The 20,117-nt window shown below is 56.9% G+C and overlaps 1 protein-coding gene across 3 annotated transcripts; it reads left to right on the top strand.

Moving 5' to 3' along the window:
- MAP2K3 (mitogen-activated protein kinase kinase 3) lies at nt 254-20,111 on the top strand. 3 transcript variants are annotated; one of them, XM_021411732.1, is made up of 13 exons: nt 254-375; nt 10,022-10,054; nt 10,305-10,368; nt 11,889-11,937; nt 13,822-13,935; nt 14,170-14,289; nt 14,729-14,845; nt 14,978-15,029; nt 15,764-15,891; nt 16,505-16,582; nt 17,828-17,967; nt 18,617-18,662; nt 19,290-20,111. In XM_021411732.1, the coding sequence occupies exons 1-13, from the start codon at nt 360-362 to the stop codon at nt 19,371-19,373; spliced, it is 1,041 nt and encodes a 346-aa protein (XP_021267407.1). In that variant the 5' UTR covers nt 254-359; the 3' UTR covers nt 19,374-20,111. The 3 variants fall into 3 exon arrangements, with proteins under 3 accessions (XP_021267407.1, XP_021267409.1, XP_021267408.1); XM_021411734.1 differs by lacking the exon at nt 254-375 and adding an exon at nt 960-1,123; XM_021411733.1 differs by lacking the exon at nt 254-375 and adding an exon at nt 6,784-7,027.

Here is a 20,117-nt window from a genome sequence, read left to right as displayed (position 1 = left end):
AAGAAATGAGTTTCCTAAACGGAAAGGAAAGTCATGAAGGGGTCCCGGGTTGCAGGGGTGCCGCTGGCTCCGCTGGGCTCACCCCACCCGTAGGGCAGCTCCCTTTTTGCCCGCCCTCCTCACTAAATTCTCGCCACCTTGCCCGACAACCAGAAAATTCCCCTCACGTAGGCGGGCAGGGCGGTAGCCCCACCCTCTCTCCCATTCTACCCAATCACCGCGGGGCTTCCACCGCGAGGGGGCGTGTCCACGCCCTCTATGCCCCGCCCCCTCGCTGTTCTTCCCCCGCCGCCGTCGCGTAGGGGAGGATCGCGCCGGGTGTCGTGCCGTGCCCCAGCGCTGCGGGGCCACCGCCAGTCATGTCCATGCCCAGAGGTAGGAGCGAGGCCGCGGGGGGAGTGGGGTGCGGGGTCGGGCAACGCGGGGAGTTGGTAGGAGCGAGGCCGCGGGGGGAGCGGGGAGGGCCGCTGGGGTGTTCAGGGGCTGCAGGCTGGGCCTCTGTTTGTTTCTTTGGGGATGCCGTGCTCCGCGCTTGCAGCCCACGCTGCGTCCCGAGCGGGCAGTGCGTGGGGCCGCGGGCACGGCGGGGCGATGCGGGCTTAGTGCCACGGGGCTGGAAGCGGCAGTGCGGGGGGTCCGGCGTGGAGCGTCCCCGTGCCGTGCGTGGCGCCCACGGGGAGGATACGAGTGGGTTCCCATCCCTCTCTGCCGTGCGCGGTGGTGCTCGGTGACCCCAGGTGAGCGCTGCGCGGAGCCCGCTTATCACCGGCATGAAATGCGGGGGGTTTTCCTCGCTGGGGAGCGGTGCCCTGGAAACTCGCAGTCAGGCGCCATGTGAGCAATGAACACACCTCGGCGTGACTGCTTTTTTTTTTTTTTTTTTCCCCCCCTCCCTCCCCTCCCCTTAAAATGATCCGTGTCTTAAACGGAGGGAATGTGGACCTGAGTTTCCTGTTTGCTGTGTAAGCGGGGGGGGGAGTGAATCAGCAGCGATTTACGGCGCTGCGAGCGGAGCTGCTGACTCACGGCTCCGGGCAGTGCCCGCTGCGGGTCCGCTCAAAAGGCGCTCGGGAGCGCGCCCGGCCCGCACCTCGCCGGGAGCGCGCGTGGATGGAAGGCCGAGGTGAGCGCTGCGGGATGCGCTCTGCACCGGGGCTGAGCCTCCTGTTTCCGGGAGCTGCTCCGTCTGCGGGATTACCGTTGGGTTTTGCTTCTGCCTTTGCTATTCCGCACGCTGAGGACGGTTCGTTGGCTGTTTGCCGGGGGGGACGGACGTGGGTATCTGCCGCCCTTGAGGGGAATCCGGGGCTTCTGGGGTCGTGCCGCTTTGCGTTCCCTGCTCAGGTTGAAGGGGTAACGAATTCAGAGCGCTGCCCGCGGCTCTCGGCTCGGATCCTTCCGCCCCAAACCTCGCTGCCGTCATTCGGGTGTAGTCACGGGGCCGTCTGCTGCCTCCGGAGTGTTTGGGGCCGCGCGTGGCCGCCCGTGACACGCGTGATAGGAATGGTGCCGGGCGGGAGCAAGCCTCGCGCTAAACATAGCTGCTGAGATAAACACCTTGTGGGGATTACGCAGGGCTGAGTGCCAGCATTTCGCCTTTCTTCCTCTTCCCACTGCCCGGATCTGGTCCCTCGCGGGGAGAGGTGTGTGGGAAAGCGATGCGAGATAACGTGGCACGCCGAGCGGCAGGGCTGGGGTTTGCTCCAATGCGCACAGGCTCTCCCGGCGGTCCCAGGTCAGCAGCGCAGCCTCGAGCGATGTTTGAGGAGCTCCGTGCCCCTCTGTGCTGCGGGGTCAGGGGGGTTCTCTGCTTTCTGGTCTGGTTTTTGTGGCTGGGGGGGGGCACTGTGGGGTTTTTGACCCCATAGCATCGCTGTCACTGTGCTGATAGGGGCAGGCTGCTCGCTGGGGGAGCAGTGGGAGGGAGCCAGTTGTCTGGGGGCGATTTTAATCCATCAACCAAAAGTTTGGGGTTTTACCGGTGTGACTCAGGGCTGCTTGTGGGTATGTGTGGGGCTTGGTGCAGTTGGAGTCTGGGCCAGAGGTTCTGCAGTGCCAGAAGGGGCTTTTTTTTTTGATGGTGGAAACTGGAAGTTCCCATTCTTTTTCCTATTCTTTGCTTTTTTATCTGCGTCCCCAAGGAGTGCCCAGTGAAGGGGCACAGCTGCAGGTCCTTCACCCCCCCAAAGGAACATGCCAACAATTGGGCACAGCTGTGGGAACCACCTCAGCGCCTTGCTGGCCCCACTTGGCAGTGGGTCCTGGACTCTGCTCCTCTGTCTGCAGTGGGAATGGGGGTTTGTGGCCCAGGGGGTGCAGGCAGACCCCCCTCTCCCAGCTCAGGTGTGACACCAGGGCTGCTTTTCTCTTTATGGGGTGGGTTGCTGTGTCTCCATCACAGCCCTACTGCAGGAGGGGGTGGATGGATGGGCATTGCTTTGGGCTTTGTTGTAAGGACTGCCCCTGTGTGCTGCTGGTTTAGGGGAATGCTGTGATCTAAGGGCACAGCAGTGAGCATCGTGCTGGCTGCAGGCAGCTGGAGGTCAGGGTGCTGCTTCCAGGAACTGCTGCAGCAGCCCCACAGCTTTAGGATGAGCGGGGCCAGGCTGTCCAACAGGACACCCGAGCTTGGTTTTAAGGGCTGGGGTTGGGTTTTTCCAGAATGGGATGTGTGACCTCAGGCATGTATGGTGATGGCCCCACATCCCAAGTCCCTCTGCTCTGTGGCTTCATGACCCCTCATAGCATAGCAGCCGGCAGCAGCTGGCTGTCACCACCACCCCTGGGAGCTGGTGGGGGGGGGGATCTGTCCCTTGTGGGTTGCAGAGAGGTCCCTCCAGCTCCGTCCTATGCTCCCAGCTTGGCTTCAGTGTCTCAGGTGAAATGCTTTTATATAAATCTATATAAAATATAGACATTCTAAGGACAAATTTCCTTTAAAAACATAACTTGAGTGGAAGAGGAGGCAGGATGAGGAGGAGATGCAAACTTAGCAGAAATTGTTTGCGGAGCATCCACCCTTCCTGCTCCCCACTCCACCCCCCCAAAAAAAAAAAATCTAGGGAAGGAGGAAGCAGAGTGCTTACTGCAGGCTGGCTCCCGTCAGAGGCTGCTGGCCTGGGCTGTGGTTTGGCACCGGTGTCACCGTGTCTGTCCCATACAGCTGTGTGATGGCTACGCTGTGTGTTGCTCTGACCCTGGGTGCGGGATGCTCTCTGCCTCGGAGTGGCTGGCATTATTAGGAAATGTAAAGCTTGTCATTATCACTTCTTGTGCATCCTGAGGGTTCAGATTTCCTGGAAAGAATACAAACCATCTGCAGATGGCTTGGGTCCTGCTGCTGTCCCTGTGGCGGTGCAGCAAGCAGAGCTGTGCTTGGGCTGTGCCCCTTTACTGGGCTCTCCCTGCAGAATTTCTCCATTTTCTTTCCTATTAGAGCTCACTGTCGTTGTAGGCAGATCTGTGTTTGCAGGAAAGCTGAGGCCAGCTGTGCTTGGATGAGTGAGCGCTGTCCCGTGCCCGCAGCCCTGCCTGCTGCCCTGCAGACGCAAGGGCTCCTCTGCAGCCACCAAAAGTGACGTGGCTACTTCTGCACGAGCCGGATGTGTTCCCGCAGAGCCTTTTTAAGAAAGTCACTTCTGGAGTTAGAAATCCCCCACTGCTGCACAGCACTCGGTTTCCCTTTTGAAATGCTGCCAGGTTGTGCTTCAGCCAAAGAGGAAAGGAAGGGTCTGGTGCTGGAGCGCCGCTGGGGCGAGGCAGCGGCCCCACGCACCCATTCCACTTCTGCTTGTAAAACCCATGCTGCTGCGGGGCGTGCTTAGTGCACACATGCTTGTTTCGGAGGCTTTTGAGGTTTCCTTGGTCTCTGCAGCTAAACCCGGTCACCCCATGGGTGGCTGTCCCCACTGCAACAGTTCAGTGCTCGCAGGACCTGAGCGCGGTTGCAGTGCAGCAGGAAGGATGCAGGTGCATGCAGCGATGTGCACAGTGACCAGCTCCGTGCTGGGCTCCCTTTGGCAGCGCTCATTTCCCGTAGGGCTGGAAGCAGCAGCACGCTGCCAAAAAAGGAGGTAGCAGAGCACGCTTCATATTGCGGCTTTGCTGCCTCTCCAGCCCATCCTGTCTGTGTACTGGGTCAGTCCTTATGACTTCTGGCTTTGAGCATCCTCAGCTCATTTGGCTGGCACCAATAGGGCTGCGCCCCATGGGGGCACTCCCCTGCCCCACAGCAGCTTGCTGCCTGGCACGGCCACAGTGACTGAAGGAGGTGCTGCTGGAAATCATGGGTGTGCTGCCACGGCAGTTGGTTATCAGCTTGACGTGCTCTCTGAGTGCTCCCTTCCAGCTGCTCTCCTGCCTGCGCCCCTTCTCCTCCTGCATGCCACGTTCCTGCAGGAGCTCACCCTCAATTTTGGATCCCTGCTGCATTTTTCGTTGGCTGACCGCGGGTTTCCCCGGGGGTTTTACAGCCGTTCCCCGTGTCATGTCGCGCAGCTCTGACGTTGCGCCGTCTCCTCCCAGCTCCGTGTTGCATCCTGCTCCTTTCCCCAGAACGCTGGTTTCAAGCTCAGCCCTGAGGGGTTAAAAGAAAAAAGGAGGAGGAAAAAAAAAAGGGTGTTTTCCTTTATTTTTTTTTACTCTTTTTTCCGTTTTGAAATGGAAACGGTTCTTGGAAGCACTGAGTGCGCCCCAGGCACTGAGTCAGCACTTGCCCCGGTGCAGGGTGCAGCCTTTCTGGGCGCTCTGCTGGGATAGACTGGCACTGCTGCTTCCCAATGGAGCTTTGGGAACGGTGCAGTGAGAAATAAAATCAAATCCACCAAAATGGGAGCTGTGCCCTTCCTGCTGGTGGGCGTCAGGGCTGCTGTGGGGCAGAAAGGGGTATTTTAGGGGGTGGTGCTCAGCTGTGCCATGAGGGAGGTAGGAGGAATGGTTGCTGGGAGTTCTGCATGCCTGCTGAGCTCGTGTTTTGCAGTGCTTACTGATAGGGATTTGATCTTCCCCGGCAGCTGGAGCTGCCATGGATGGGACGTGTGTGTCTGTCTGTCCATGGGATGGAGGAGCTGGCAGGGGGGCACACAGCAGCAGACATTGGGCAGGGTGCAGTGCTGTGAGTGGTGGGTGCACCCCATGTTGCTCCTTTCCTTCATCTCAGCTGCCTGCATGGATGTAATCGGGGGAGAAATGGGGTTAAAAACAGCAGATGAGACCATTGAGTCTGCAAGGCAGAAACACATATGCTGTTTCAGGTGGGGTTCAGGTGCAGTGGGATTTCCTGCCGCACTGGTGATGCTGGTGGTGATGGATGGTGCTCCCAGCGCTGCTCCTGCAGGGTGCTGCTCCCAGGTGATGCCCTGCAGCTGCTTTGCTCTGGGGTTTTGCACGGGTTCTGCTGCATGGCTGCACCACTCTTAGTGTGTATGCAGTGTGTTCTGTCATGCCACAGTGCAAATCCAGCTGGAGGCTGCTTCTGAGCTCCTTCAGGGCAGACTGGGCTGTGCTGGTGGGTTTCCCTGAGTGGAGCTGTTGTGGTCTGTGTGTTTTGGGATTTTGTGTGGGATATTGGGTCCCAGGCTCTGTTGCTAGCCCAGAGCATCCACCCGGTGCCCCTGGCCCCGTCTGCCTCTGGGGGGACTGTGTGAGCAGAGGAAGGGTGGGAGAGGGCCTGGCAATGAGCTGCTGCTTGAGCTCATTGCTGTTGTTAAGGGTGTGCTCTTCCCCTCATTGAAGCTCGGCAGGGAGCGGTGGGCGAGGTTTTTGAGCTTTGATTTCCCAGAGCCCAGCAGTGGGGCAGTGGCCGTGGGCACTGACACCCAGTGGGGTCAGCTCTGAGGAAATGGCATTTCTCAGCCGCTGCTCTGGGGCTGCGTCAATTCCCGGAGCGTCCCTGTCCTGTGCTGGGGGCATCGTTGTGGAGCAGTCGTGGTGCTGGGGGGGGACGTGGCAGTGTTGTCCCCCTCTGGGACAGGCACGTTGCCACCCGAGAGCAGCTCCGTGTCAGCATCCTCTGTGTGCTGATGATCTCTGCTTGAAACCGTACCCCGGGAGCGGGACAGCTCCCAGAAAATACCTCCCACGGTCCTCCTGGGATGCGTATGAGCACTATTTCAGCTCAGAGCTGCTCATGATGTTGGTATGTGCCTTCACCTCGACCTCTGACTTTTTTTTGTGCCCGCTCTGAGCGACGCTGGTTTTGGGGCGAAAAAGGGGAGAGCGGTGATGCTGTGCCACACTCTGTGCACGTGCACGCAGAGAAGCGGGTGATTTTTCCACCCCTCCCACGCCATCTCCAAGCAAAAATCCATGCAGCCGTTTACATTTCACCAGCGGAGACGCCGTCCCAGTTGTCACCCGGGAATAGCTGCCGGTATTGTCATGGAACAATATTTCCACTATTTGTTGTGGTAATGGTTGTTAGTGGCACGGCAATTAGCGCGGCACCTGCAGCGCCGAGAAACCCCGCCTCGTGCTGCCCAGCACCGCTGCTGCGGGCACCGAGCGTGGGTGCAAGCGGTCGCATCCCCTGTGCCCCCCTCTGCGTGCAGTAATTGTGCACGGGGCCGCGGGATTGCATTGCTTTGAGCACGGCGCTGGGGTGGGCAGGGGGCACCGTGGGTGTCTTTGGGGAGCGGGGTGGAGGGGAGCTCCCTGCAAGAAGGGTGGGATGGATTGGGATGCGCGGTGCCAACGCTGCGCTTCAATGGCTCCCGGAGCTGCTGATTTTCCCCCCCCCCCTCACCCCCCCCTTGGTTTCCTGTTGACGTCACCGCTATTTCACCGCTGCAGTTTGTACAACTGTTGGAGCTTTGAGTGTAATAGGAGCGGAGCCGCTGCCCTTGGCTTGCAGGGTCCCTAACGCTGCAGGCTGCATCCAGCCGTGCAGCCCCGCTGCAAGCTGAGTGCCCTGAGCCCGCTCCTGCCCGCTGTTCTCCCCACCTCCTTGCCCCCCCGCCCAGTGCTCCCCGCTGCTGGGTGTGCGCCGTTTCTGTTCTTCATTTCTGGGAAACCATGGACAAGAAGCAAGGTACGTGTTGCAACTTCCAAAAGGCGTGCTGGGGGCGAGCAGAGGGCCGGTCCTGCTGCTCAGAGGGGACGGTGCAAATCCTCGGGGTCAATCCGTGCAGATTTCCATTTTTCTGCTTGCTCGGGGTGGGGTGGGCTCTGCACTTGCAGCCAAGCATATCTATTTTTGCAGCCAGACATCTATTTTTAAAGCTCTGCAAACCTGCCTTTTTTTGCACGGGGCTGAAACGCTGCATCTTCACTGCACAGAGCCAGCAGTACTCAAGGAAACTCTTACAGGGCTGTGCTTGCCCCTGGCAGCCTTGCACGCCTGTTGCAGCAGAGCCAGCACCTTGCTCCCTGCAGGCAGCTCGCTGCTGCCCGGAGCCTTATTCCTTTCGCACTCTTTGTTTGAGGGGAGGTTGCATAATTTTTTATTACATTTTTTTTTTTTTCCCTTCTGGCTCTTCCTCTGCAGCGCTGTGGGTTGAGGAGGGGTTGGATGCGCTCCAACCCCTTCTCCCACACCAGCACAGCCCTGCAGTGGGGCTGGACCTGGAGCCCTGCGCTGGGGAGGTTTGATTTCAAAGGTCGGCTCAGGCAAACAGCCGTATTGACAGTGCTTCGGGTCCTGCTTGCTTCTCTCCACCCACATGGAGTGGGAAGGAGAAACCTGCCGGGGAGAGGTGCAGAGGAACCAGGCTGGAGTCGTGATGGCAAAGATGAGGGTTTTGGTGATGAATGAATGTGGTTCCAGGAAATGTCTGCTCTTTGCTGGTGGAGATCGCAGTGCAAGGAGGGGGGAAAAAAATGCCAGTTTCTTTTTCCTCTTTAGGAGGAAATGAGGACTTTCTTAGCATAGAGGATGTAGTTACGCGCTCGTGGCATCACGTGGTGACAAGTGTGGCCACACTGGGGACTTCGGTCAGCTCCTGTCCCCAGCCCAGGTGCAGTGCTGGGAGGGACAGGGATGTGTCCTCAGGCTGCCCCGTGCACGTGCTGTCACTTTCAAGCTGTGGGAGCGGCCTCATGCTGCTGTGAGCTGTGGGGAATGCTCACAGGCTCTGTGCTGCACCTCCTCTCCTGCAGAAACCCTGTGGAACAAGAGCATCCCCCTTGCTTACAGGCGACAGAGAGCATTCTCCTCATCTCAGCCGTGGGAGGGAGGTGCTGGGAGCCTGGCAGCTGGTGGGGAGCAGGGAGCAGCCGCCCATGGGATCACTGGGATTGAATTGCAAGGTCGTGCTGTGCCCGTCTCACTGCACAGTGTTCCTCTGGCAGCGGGCATGCCGGGGTGGGCAGTGGGTGGGTGCTGTGGTGTGTACAGGGAGAGCAGCAAGATGCATCTCTGCATCCCCAAGGGTTTGGGGGCAGCATCTCAGAAGGAGAACGGTGTATCTGATTTGTGCCATCGTGGGCTGATGTGCTGAGATGGGTTTTCTAGCCCATGGAATTGGTGTAATCGGTGCTTTGGCAGCTATAGGAAGTGCTTTTTGGGGCTGGGCACCACCAGGGGGAAGGGAATGCTGCTGGCCCTGCAAAGTGGTGTTGCAAAGCACAGGGCAGTGCTTTGGGGCTGTCGGGATGCAGGGCCCTCCTTACAGCGATGTGAGCTCTGCTTCACAGTGTGTAACCTATATGCACAGAGACATTGTGATCCTCCTGTGCTGTGCAGGGGATCTCCCCGTTCTGCACAGAGCCGTTCACCTGTGCTTGCACATGCTGTGTGTGTAAGGGTGTGTGCATGGATCCTGACCCCGATCTGTGGGGCAGATGCTGCAACCTCCGGCACAGTGTGGACCCTGCTCTCTCTGTGTGAGTCACTGCTGTGCTCCGACCCAGTGCTGTCAGGGAGCTGCACAGAGGGAGCATTGTGCTCCTGCTGGGGGTTACTATGGCAATTGGGGAGAGGGAGAGCAAACAGATGCTGCAAAATAGCAGCCAGGATGGGGGGCATTTCAGGGCTTGGTACGAAGGCCCGGGCTGTGCCATGTGAAGGGGGAGGGAGGTTGAGGGCATTCGGTTGGTGCTGCCAAGGGCGTGGGATGCATTGAGCCAGCAGGAGGTGGAGGTGCTTGCTGAGCCCAAGCTGGGGTTGGTTTGGGGGCATCTAGCAGCTCTGCATCCCCAGGGTAATGTGTGCGCACTGCTGTCCCCATCTTGGGATGGGATTGTGTGCCCTGTGGAGCTCTACCTCCCACTGGCTGCAGGAGAATGCTGAAGCCCTGTGTCCCAGCTCTGCATCCTGCCCTGGCTGCAGGAAGGGAAGGAACTGCTGAACCAGAGGGCAGCATCTTGCATTTGGCTGTGCTTTGTGTTTGCTCAGCCAGGTATTTTGCAGTGCCCTCAGTGCAGGGCTATTTATAGCTCCCTGTCCCATCCCAGCTGGTTATGGGATTGGGAACAGCCTCATGGAGCAGGTGCTGAGAAATGCAAGGGACTTGCAGGGCTATGGGGCTGATGCTGCAAACCACAGCAGCCTCATATGCCTGTGGGGCACCAGGGCAAGAGTAGGGCTCCAGCTCCTTCCTGTTTCAGTGCAAGGTCTCAGCCTGTGCGCACTGATCCTGGTGTTGTGGCTAGCAGCTCTTGCCCTGTGGTTCCCCTTGGTGGCACATGGGGTGTTCTCTCTCAGGGTCAGAGTTGCTGCTTGCTGTACGTGAGGTCTGGTGGCTGTTGTCCTGATGGCACGAAGCAGGGCTGGCTGCTCCTCCAGCATGCATGCAGGGTCTGTCCCTTCCTTGCCCAGCTGGGAGTGTGCTGAGAAATGGATCAGTGCTTCCCAAAGTGGAGTCCACTGGGAGCATAGTGGGGTGCTGCCATGGCCCTGGGTACAGCTGGTGGCATGGGGACATCTGGTGGCTGTGCAGCCTGGGGACAGAGCTGGGTACCAGCTGCCCCCTGTGCTGTCCCCACGGCGTGTTCCTCTCCTGTCTGGGACCATAAGGGATGTGTGGTTTGCATTGGGAGCTTTGGAGTGTGAGCACTGACCCGGTGTCTCCTTGCTCTCTTCCAGATTCCAAGGGATCCCTGGAGCCGCATAAACCAGGTGAGTGCCCAACAGGCAAAGCAGCTTCATCTCTTCCTAAATGCCAGCAATTGAAATCTCCTCAAAAGAGGAACCCTTCATGGCCATGGGGGGGTAAAGAGCACTGTGAGGGTGGCTGGGAGCGGGGCAGGGTGTGAGAGCTGCAGAAGCGTACTGCAGCCCTGGGTCTGGTGGCTGCAGCTGCAGGGGTGCTGAAAGGAAGGAAAGCTTAAAAACTGCCCATTGCTCATGCGTGCATCTTCTCTTGCAGTGAAAGGCAAGAAGAAGCTGAGGATAACATGTCCCCCCATCAAGCAGCCCCCTGTCAACACCACGTGAGTGTCTGCTCTTGCAGCCAGTTCTAGGAGCTGCATCAAGCTGTCTCAGGCCGTGTGGCTGTAGAAGTGTTGCCACATCAGCCGGTTGGGGTTTTTCAACTGGAGCTCTGGCTTCTCAGTGCTGAGAAGGAATTGCACGTGTGTGCACACACGTACATGCTGTCTGCCTCCGGGAGCTGCCTGTTGGACTACGACCTGCAGCAGGAGCTGGGGGTGAGGGTGCTGAGTGCAGCAGGGCAACTCCTGCTCTCAGCTGGTGGCATCCCCTGCCCCATGCCTTGGCCCACGTGAACCCATTGAGCTGCTCACGTTGGTGCAAGGAGGATGTGGAAGCCTTGTTGTTCCCCACTGCTCTGCTTGGGGCTGGTGCCTGGCTGCATCTCAGGCATTGGGATTTCTCTCTGCCCTGTTTGCTGCTGCTTGGTATGTTGTTATGCTGTGCAGGGGGACAGGACCAGGGCGGCAGCACTTGGTTTGACAAAAAGCAGAAGGCTGAAATTCCTGCTCTGTGATGCATCTCCATGGCTGAGCTCTGCTCACTCCAGAGACCCATGAAGCTCTTGGGGAAGCAGTGAAACCCTCACTGGGGGCACATCCCTGAATCTCCAGGCAGAGCAGATCACCTGGAGCTGGGAGCTCCCTGCTAACAGCCCACAGCCTGGTGAGCAGGCTGAGTCCTGCATGCAGAGCTGTCTCCCTCTGTGGCTGCATCTCTCCAGTGTCTGAGTTTCCCTCAGAGCAGACGTCAGCTGCAGTTTGCAGGGTGCTTGCATGCCCAGAGCACTCTTGTTCAGACTGGTGCCAGATCCCCACCGTTCCTTTTCTCTGCGCTTTTCAAGGTGCAGTGCAAATATTTGCACAGTGCCAATGCTTTTGCTGTGAGCCCGAGCACTTCCTTGAAGCTGCTGCAGTGCTCTGGTGGGAATGAGGATGCTGAGCAGATTGCAGTTCCCGACCTGACAATGTCAGAGGTGTTGAGCATAGAAGCAGGGCAGAAGGGGCTAAAGAACAATGTGTGCCTGAAACCCCATACTGCCAATAGCAGGGAATGGGAAGCCATGGGGGCAAGAAAGCTACAAAGGAAGACATGATGTTGTGCAAAGTGTGACGCTGCTGGCTGCTCTGCATGCCAGGCTGCCTGGAACGGGCTGTCAAGTGTACACAAATGACTCAGTGCTGAGGAATTACCTGTTGTTCCCTAGGCGTGTTTGGGGCGACGTGGCCGTGCTGTTACAACACCTGCCTGTCAAAACATGACAGCTGCTCTGCTCCCCGCATGGGGACGGTTTCGTAGCTTTGATGCAGCCTCACCTTGCTGCTCTCTGGGCTCCTGCTGGCTCTGTGGGTGGTGCTGGCTCGATGAAAGCCTTTGGGAACGTTTGGAGGGGGCTGGTGTGCACCCATAACAATGCACTGTGGGAAGCAGTGGCTGAAAGCACCTGGGGGCACATGAAACCTGGCACTGGAGAAGGGGGTTTTGAGGCCGTGCTTCCTTCTGACTCCCTCTCTCCTTGCAGGCCACCGAGGAACCTGGACTCCAGAACCTTCATCACCATCGGAGACAAGGTACGTGCTGATGTTCTTGCTTCCAGTTCTGCTTGCCTCCTGTATGGGAGTAGTACGGATCACACTGCCGTGACAGCTTGTCAGATCTGATCCTTGTGATCCCAAGCATCCTTTAAGCCCCAGTGTGTCCTCCTGGTGCAGCCTCATGGGATGCATCTTTGGAGGCAGATGAGGTGTCCTTGAGTTGGACCTTTCCCCTGTTGGCTCTGGGCTTTCCCTGGTGTTGAGAGCATCAGGGAGACAGGCGTGTGAAGGGTGGGGCTTTGCCCTTTGTGGGATCCTGCTCCCTTGGCAGACTCCTTGCTTGCACCCAGCCTGGCTGCGCCCTGCTGTCCCAGCCCACGTCCCCTTTGTCCCTGTTGCTGCTGGCATCCCACCAGAAGCTGGGCTCAGAGCTTCTCTCCAAATCCTTTCCAAGCGGCCTGATGAAAAGCGCTGCTGGAAATAGCTGCCGCCTCCCTTTCATTTCATTCTCTTGTTACGGGCTCTCCTGGGGCTGCGAGCGACCTAAAAATATGGTGTGTTGGGTCAGTCCCATGCTTGGTACAAGGTTTTAGGTTTTGAGGGGTGAGAAGCAGCCTGGGCTGGGTGCAGGGAGCAGCCCCACTGCTGGGGTTGTGTTCTGGCTGTTGTTGTGTGTATTAATGGCTTGAGGAGAGGCTGTGCCCTCCCTGCAGTGCATTGTTCCGAGGGATTCTGCATCTGTGCTCTGCCTGCTCTGAGATCTGCTGCTCAGGTTTGCTCTGGGTGCTTCAGAACAGCACAACATGGGATGGAGGAGTGGTGGGTGCAAGGGCAGCTTTAGGTTGTGAGATGAAGGGGGACTGTGGGTCCATCTGATCCACGTGGAGCAGAGAGTAAGGGGTTCCATGGGGTTTCTTTCTGTTGGTGCATCATCTCTGCAGCTGGGCAGGGCTGTGCTGGTTCCTGGAGCGTGCTGGGAACTGCCAGCGTCTGGGGAAGCCTGGTGGTAAATGCCAGGAACAAAAACACAATGCCCTGGAACAATCATAGAACACGTGTCCTGAAAAGCACCAATAGGTCCTTCCTGGAGGCCCCTGCAGAAGCTGTGAGCCCTCACTGTGCCTCTGCCCAGGGCAGCGAGGGGGGGGGGGAGCTGCATGAGCCCCCTCATAGCCCCACTGGATCCTCCATCCCACCTGGGACAGCCTGCCCCTTCCCCATGCCATGCAGCGTAGCTTCCTGCTGAGCTCAGCCCCAGACCTCCCTCAGCTGCCCACCACCTCCATCTGGCTTAAATTAGTGGGCCTGGTAGTCCTGGCTCCCGGCACGCTACTGCTCTTCTGCTCTGGATGCAGTGCTGCTTCCAGTGCTGTGCAGCGCTTTTCCCACCCTTTGCTGCTGCTGCTGGGTCAGTTTGGCATCCCGGTGTTATTTTTGTTCCCTGGGACCGGAGGGAAGCTGCAGGCTGGATGAAGTCCTGCCCGGTGGAAAGGAGGTCTGTAACTTATTAAGAGCGATGAATGCAGCCTCCAAAAATAACCCATGTCTCACTCCAGCAGCGTATGCCCTGCCCAGCAGAGCAGACAATTACAGGGCAACGTGTGCTGGGGGAAACTTGTCTGTGGGTTGTGCAGAAATTCGCCGCCAGAGAGGCACCGAGCCTTGGGCCTCTTCCAGCGACACGGTGCCCTTTGGCAATTCCTGATCTCTGGCTTAAAAGGGGTATTCAGTGAGCCCCAAGGAGCCAAAAATACATCTGTCTGCTCTGAGCGTGGTGGGCTGCTGGGATCCTGTAGGTGCCGTAGTTTGGGCGTGCTCTGCATGGGTGAAGTGCAAGCGGTGAACTTTGTCTTTGCGATAACTGTGCTCCTGTCTGATTTTGTTTGTTTGGTTTTTTTTTTGTTACCTTTCTCCTTACAGAACTTCGAGGTGGAAGCTGATGACCTGGTGACGATTTCGGAGCTGGGCCGGGGGGCCTATGGCGTGGTGGAGAAAGTGCGGCACGCGCAGAGCGGCACCATCATGGCCGTGAAGGTGAGGATGGCTTCCTCCCGGCAGGGCTGAAGGGCTCTGGGGACAGAATGGGGACAGAGATGGAGGTTTGTTGGGTTTGGCAGCCTCTGGTGTCCCTGTGCAGGCCAGCATGGCACTTAGGTGGTGTCATCCATCATGGTGCTGTTTGTAAGAGGGCATCTGGGCATCTCCCGGGGGTATGCTGGCTACAGCACTCCACCTGCGTCAAAACTTTTTTTTCTTAATATTCCTCAGAGGATTCGTGCCACTGTGAACACTCAGGAGCAGAAGAGGCTGCTGATGGACTTGGATATCTCCATGAGGACGGTTGACTGCTTCTACACCGTTACCTTCTATGGAGCCCTCTTCCGAGAGGTGGGAGCCTGCTGGTGCACAGCTACTGCTGCACAGCTCCTTGTGTGCGAGCCCTCTGAAGGCACAAAGCTTTCTCAAACCACCTCTGTTTCCTACAGCCAGTGTGGGCTGTTTGAGATGGTGCATAGCCCAACTGTTGCAGCAGGCAGCAGGTCCTTTTGCGTGCTGCAGTAGCAGGTGCCTGAGCACGTTGGCTGTGGGCTGGGCTGGATTTCAAGGGACACTCTTGGAAGTGGCTGGGAGTGCTGTTGGTGGCACCCCAGTGTCACTGCCTGTTGCTATTGGGTATGTGCTGGTATGTGGTCGGCAGTGGCTGCACCATGGGGACACTGGTTTGCCCTGGGTGGAAGCACAGTGTCCATCTGTCTGTCCTCACTGTGTCCTTTGGTCCCGGAGGGGTTCAGAGAATTCCCTATAGCTACTTTCTCTCCACCTGCAGGGCGATGTGTGGATCTGCATGGAGCTCATGGACACTTCCCTGGATAAATTCTACAAGAAAGTACTGGAGAAGAAGAAAACCATCCCGGAAGACATTTTGGGGAAAATGGCCGTGTCTGTGAGTGCCTCTTGAGTTTTGTGCCCCTCCCTCAAGCTTTGCACGCTCCTCATGCTCTGTGGTTTGCAATGCTATTGGGATTTGCTGAGCTACGTGTGGCTAATGGTGTTCTCTTGCTCTGTTTGTCTGCAGATCGTACGAGCTCTGGAACATCTGCACAGTAAACTGTCTGTAATCCATAGAGGTGAGTGCTGAGTGGGATTCATGTAGTGTGCTGCAGTGCACACTTGGAATATATAATGGGAAGGCTCCTTCCAAGGAGATGTGAGATGTGTTCCTCTGGGATGCCTACAGTTGGGATCTGGTGGCACTTGGGGCTGTGGTGGACACACCTAGATGCCCCTGGCTTTTTCCAGAGGTGTATCCTTCACGCATCTGCTACTTGATGTTCTCTTTCTCCTTTCCACATGAGAGCTTGGATATAATGACTGAATTTCTTGCTGTCTGTATTTCTGTAGGCATCTCTGTCTCTCTCTGAGTACTAAGATGCACTGCAGGCAGCACTTGGGGACAAAATCCCATACCCTTCCTGGCTGGGTAGTTCTGGCAAGGGGAGAGCTGGAGAAGACCTTGTAAATCACTGATGGGCATCGTAACAGCCGGGTTCTGCTCTTTATCTGAACACAGTTCCTCGTGTACTTGCGCACAGGTCACAATGGTCCTGAGACGAGCTGTCCTGAGAGCTTGGTTGAGCTTTCAAGGCTGTGTTGGGTACATAAATTGCCCCTGAGGAGCTGTGCATTGGCACCTCGCATTTTTTCTCCTCTGCAGAAGAGCCAGAGGGAGGGGTTGTTACTGTTCTTCCCCCTCCCCCCAACCCCATTCCCTCTCAGGTTATCAGGGGATTCCATGTGCAGTCCCAGGCCCCACAATACCTCTACAAAGGCCCCATCTGTTCTCTCACGTTCTCTCTTGTAGATGTGAAACCTTCCAATGTGCTCATCAACAAAGAGGGACATGTGAAAATGTGCGACTTTGGGATCAGTGGCTACTTGGTGGACTCAGTGGCAAAGACGATGGATGCTGGCTGCAAACCGTACATGGCTGTAAGTGTGCTCGTGTGCGACCCATCCAGCCTCACCTCGAGGAGGCTGCTGCTTGGAAACCAGCCTTCGTTCGCCTCTGTCCTGAGGTTGAAACTGTTTCAATGTGCTCTGGGTTTCCTGCCTCAGCGGAGCCCTCTAAGTATGGATCCCCCTCCCTATAAGCCCTGCTGTTTAACAGATGCATAGAATCATTAAGGCTGGAAAAGACCACTAAGATCATCTAATCTAACCATCAACCCATCCTATTGGGTTGGAAGGCTAGGAAGGCTGCTCCTGCCTAGAAAATGCTGAGGCTTTCCTTGGTAGGACAGTTTCATTTCATCCTTTGAAGTCAATATGCATTTCCTTCTGCACTGGTGTGGTGGAGCTCCTGCTCCCGGGGCAGGCACCCTGCTGCAAGGATGGTACAAGGGAGGGAGTGCTTGTGGAGGTGATGTGGAGTGGGACGTGGCTCTCGCTGGTGCTTGCAGATGTAACCTCAAACCCTGCCTTTGTGGGGATGTGAGCCAGGGGAATCTGCCCGACCTGGGTTTTGGAGCCAGAGATTGGCCACATGTGGTTTGCACTGTGAAAATGAGGCAGAGCTGTAATATCTTCCATTTTGCTGTTGCAGCCAGAAAGAATAAATCCTGAGCTGAACCAGAAGGGCTACAATGTGAAGTCGGATGTCTGGAGTCTGGGGATCACAATGGTAATGCAGAGGGCGGGTGCCAGCACTGTGATGCTGGGGATGGGCTGGGGTCTGCGCTGGGGGCTCCAACCTTGGGGTGATGTATATAGTTAGCAGCAGCTCTGCCTGTGGGGCAGCTCATTGCAGCCAACAGGAAGGGGAAATGCTTTCAGTTCCAAAATCGCAGCTGCTCAGGATGGTTCCTCTGCCTCCTGCAAGAAATGGACCTTTCAGAAAACAGCTGAAATCTTCTGGCACGGGAGGACAAAGGAAATCCCAGCTGCTGGCTCAATGGGAATGCTGCCTGGGAACAGTTCTGCTTTCCAGGAGGCTGCATCTCTTGCTTAGACTACTTCTGTGTGAAGTTTTTCTGCACCTTTTTTGCTGTGACCTCTATTTTGGGCACTGTCTCCTTGCATCTGTGTGTGCTGCACAGATCTCTGACAAATACTACCTCTCGGTATCTCTGTGCTGTGCAGAGCTGGGCTGGCTGCAAAATTAATCAGCTCCGGCTCTGCTCTGAGCTGCAGGAAGCCATGGGATGGGAGACTGTGGCAATGACGAAATCTCTGAACTCTTCCAGCGCTGGATGGGAGAGGGAACCTTGCTGAAAGCCTGCCAGCCTGCAGCTGGATGGAGCCCCGACCTCATTCCCTCTAATATCTCCCTCCTGTGCTGGCTTTGTGTTTTGTTCTTTATTTCTGGAGGGGTTTGATTGAAGACTAGCCCTGTTTAGGGCTATTGAGCTGCAGGGCTGAACCTAGCTTTATTCATTTCTCACATCACATCCCATCCCTTGGCCTGAGATGCCCAAGAGCTGCAGTGGGCTTTTTCCTGCTGGAATGGATGATGGAGCAGGGATAGCTGCAGTTTGGCAAAGAACTTCCTAAGTGATAAGCTTGTTTTCTCTTGGGTTCATGGATCTCTCTGGGCCTGCAGCCCAGAGGGGAGAATATGGTGAGAAGAGGACTCCAGAAGTCAGTGCAGAAATAGCATCCGTGCTGCTTTTATTATCTTTTTAAATAACCCTGTTTTACATATATTTGTCTGCTTCCTGTAAATGCATTAATTTGCTGAGCGAGCCTCAAAGGGAAGTACTTTTTGCCTCTAGGTCTTTGTATTTAAAAAAGGGGGGAGAAAAAAAAGGTAGTATGACCCAAATTGAAAATGGTTTGTTAGGAGGGAGGTTTTTCATCTTGAATCTGAACCTGTGCAGCCTCTGGTGTGGGGCGGCCCCAGTGTCTCACGGTGTCCCTGTCCCCCTAGATCGAGCTGGCCATCCTCCGCTTCCCCTACGAGTCCTGGGGCACCCCGTTCCAGCAGCTCAAGCAGGTGGTGGAGGAGCCCTCGCCCCAGCTGCCCCCTGAGCGCTTCTCCAAGGAGTTTGTGGACTTCACAGCACAGTGGTGAGTGCAGCAGAGGCTGGGCTGGTCCAGTCTATGAGCAAGGTGTGGGGCTGGGGTCAGCTTTGGAGCCTGTTTCTCCCCTCCTCGCCATGCTGAGCTGGCGTATCTGCTGCAGCAGGAATGGGTTTTGTTGCCCAAAGGGGTTTTGCTCTCGGCCTGACTCATCCAGGCTGCTTGGAAGGCACAGAGGTTTCTCTTCCCGTTTTACCATCAGCGCTGCTCAAGTGTTGGTGGTTTCTGGCCAAGTGGTGGTGAAACAGCCCTCTGGCAGCATGTGGGTGCCTCTGGGTGAACCTGGTTTGTGGTTTTGTGGGTTCCATGTGCAGGAGCTGCTTCCCTCGGGTGTCCCCTGCTCCCGGTGTGCTTGGAGGTGCCACCGAGCCCTGGGACAGGTGGTGGGAAGCCTCCTCCTCTCCTTCCCAGTCGAGCTGTGTGCTGCTGGGCTTGGCAAAACCCCAAATCTGCATTTGTGATTCCTTTCCTGGGTGCTTCAGGGCTTCATGGTTCAGCTCAGAGGGAGAAGAGTGGGTGCTGCCCACCCAAAGTGAGGTGTGGCTGGGGAAGGGGAGATCCCTTCTGGTAGACCACAAATAGGGGTGAAAAAAAAAAAAGAGAACATCCTACAGCCTTTATTTTTTTTTTTCTTCAGTTTAAGGAAGAACCCCGCTGAGCGAATGAACTACTTAGAACTTATGGTAAGTGTGGGCCATCTGTGCTGGCCTTCATCTGACATGTGAAATGTGTTGGGATAAAGGGTCCTGGACAAATGGTACAGCAGGACGCGGGGGTGGTTTCCAGGCACACAGTGGGATGGGCATCGTGTATCTAAGGTACAATGGTGTATTGAGTTTTGTGGGTGTTAAAGGAAGGTCAGGCTGCAGAACGTTTTCCTGGATGTCAGGAAAACATTCTGCACCAGCGGGTAGTGCTCCTGGAACAGGCTGCCCAGGGCAGCAGGCACAGCCCCGTGCTGCCAGAGCTCAGCACTAGGACCCTGCTCTCAGGCATTGGGTTAGAGTGGTGCTGTGTGGGACCAAGAGTTGGGCTCGATGGCCTTTGTGAAGCCCCTCCAACTTGGGGTATTCAGTGATCAAGGCCAGGCTTTCTAGGTGTTTTCTCCTTCTGTCCCAGCTGCTCTTGAAGGGTTTAGGTCAAGCACCCCAAATGGTAGCGCAGCTTTTGTTAAGCCCGGTAACACCAAACCTGAAAGCATTCAGCTTTGAGCTGAAGGATGACCTCCATGCTGCAGGGGATGCTGGTACCCATGTGGCCAGGGCTGCTCCCTGCTGGGCCGTGACTGATGCCTTGCTTCTTGTTGGCAGGAGCACCCCTTCTTCACCCTACACGACACCAAAGAGACTGACATGGCCTCCTTCGTGACAGAGATCCTCGGCGATGACTCTTAACTGGAGCCCCACTGCTCCGTGCAGTCCCCGCAGAGGAGCAGATGCGGACTCAAGTTCGTGGTGGTTTGCACAAATCGTGTTTCTCAGCCCCTGGACAGCTCTGGGCACAGCCGCATTGCAGTCTCTTTTCTCTTTGCCCGAAATCTTCGAGGGAGAGCCTTGGAAGCCAACACCTTCACCCCTCGACCGCTGGGGGCACGGGGAGGGGACGGTGCCCACGGCACGTGGGGAACTTCTGCCTTTCTTCACTTTTGCTGCCTGGGGCTGGCAGAGAGAAAATGCTGCTGTGCTACCCCCTCCTCAGCTGCCCCCAGCCCCTTCCCCAGCATTTTGCCTGGCTCTCTGCCTCACGTTCCTGAGCAGCATTGCAGGAGGCTGCACAGCTGTCCCCACACAAAGCTGTCTTGCTGACATCTAGGTGATCCTTCAACAGCAGCAGTCCTGGCACCCCCTTCACTGCGTGATCCTCCACTCCTCTGCGGAGGAATAAAAGCATAGCCCCCCCCCACAAGCAGCAGCCCCCCTCCCCCCCTCCTTGCTTGCTCTATGGATCTTCTCCTCCCCTGTGCTCACCCTGGGGTTGCGTGGCACTGGAGGGCGTGGGGGTGGGGGGCACCCACCACTGCTCCTCATCCTCCAGGAGGATGCTGCCCCACCTCTCCCTCTTCTTCCCCCTTTGGGGCTCACGTAAGACCTCACACTGTGACCCCCTCCCCCCCAATGCTGGAGGCTGTGCCCACACCC

This window comes from Numida meleagris, chromosome 13 (assembly GCF_002078875.1).
Source record: "Numida meleagris isolate 19003 breed g44 Domestic line chromosome 13, NumMel1.0, whole genome shotgun sequence".
Classification (NCBI taxonomy): domain Eukaryota; kingdom Metazoa; phylum Chordata; class Aves; order Galliformes; family Numididae; genus Numida; species Numida meleagris.
This window is presented reverse-complemented; position numbering and strand designations above follow the sequence as displayed.

Excerpts from the sequence above, each read along its gene's own strand:
- MAP2K3 (XM_021411732.1), top strand. Across the intron at positions 13,936-14,169 it reads GCACCATCATGGCCGTGAAG|AGGATTCGTGCCACTGTGAA; the intron begins GTGAGGATGGCT and ends AATATTCCTCAG. Across the intron at positions 16,583-17,827 it reads GGAGTCTGGGGATCACAATG|ATCGAGCTGGCCATCCTCCG; the intron begins GTAATGCAGAGG and ends CTGTCCCCCTAG.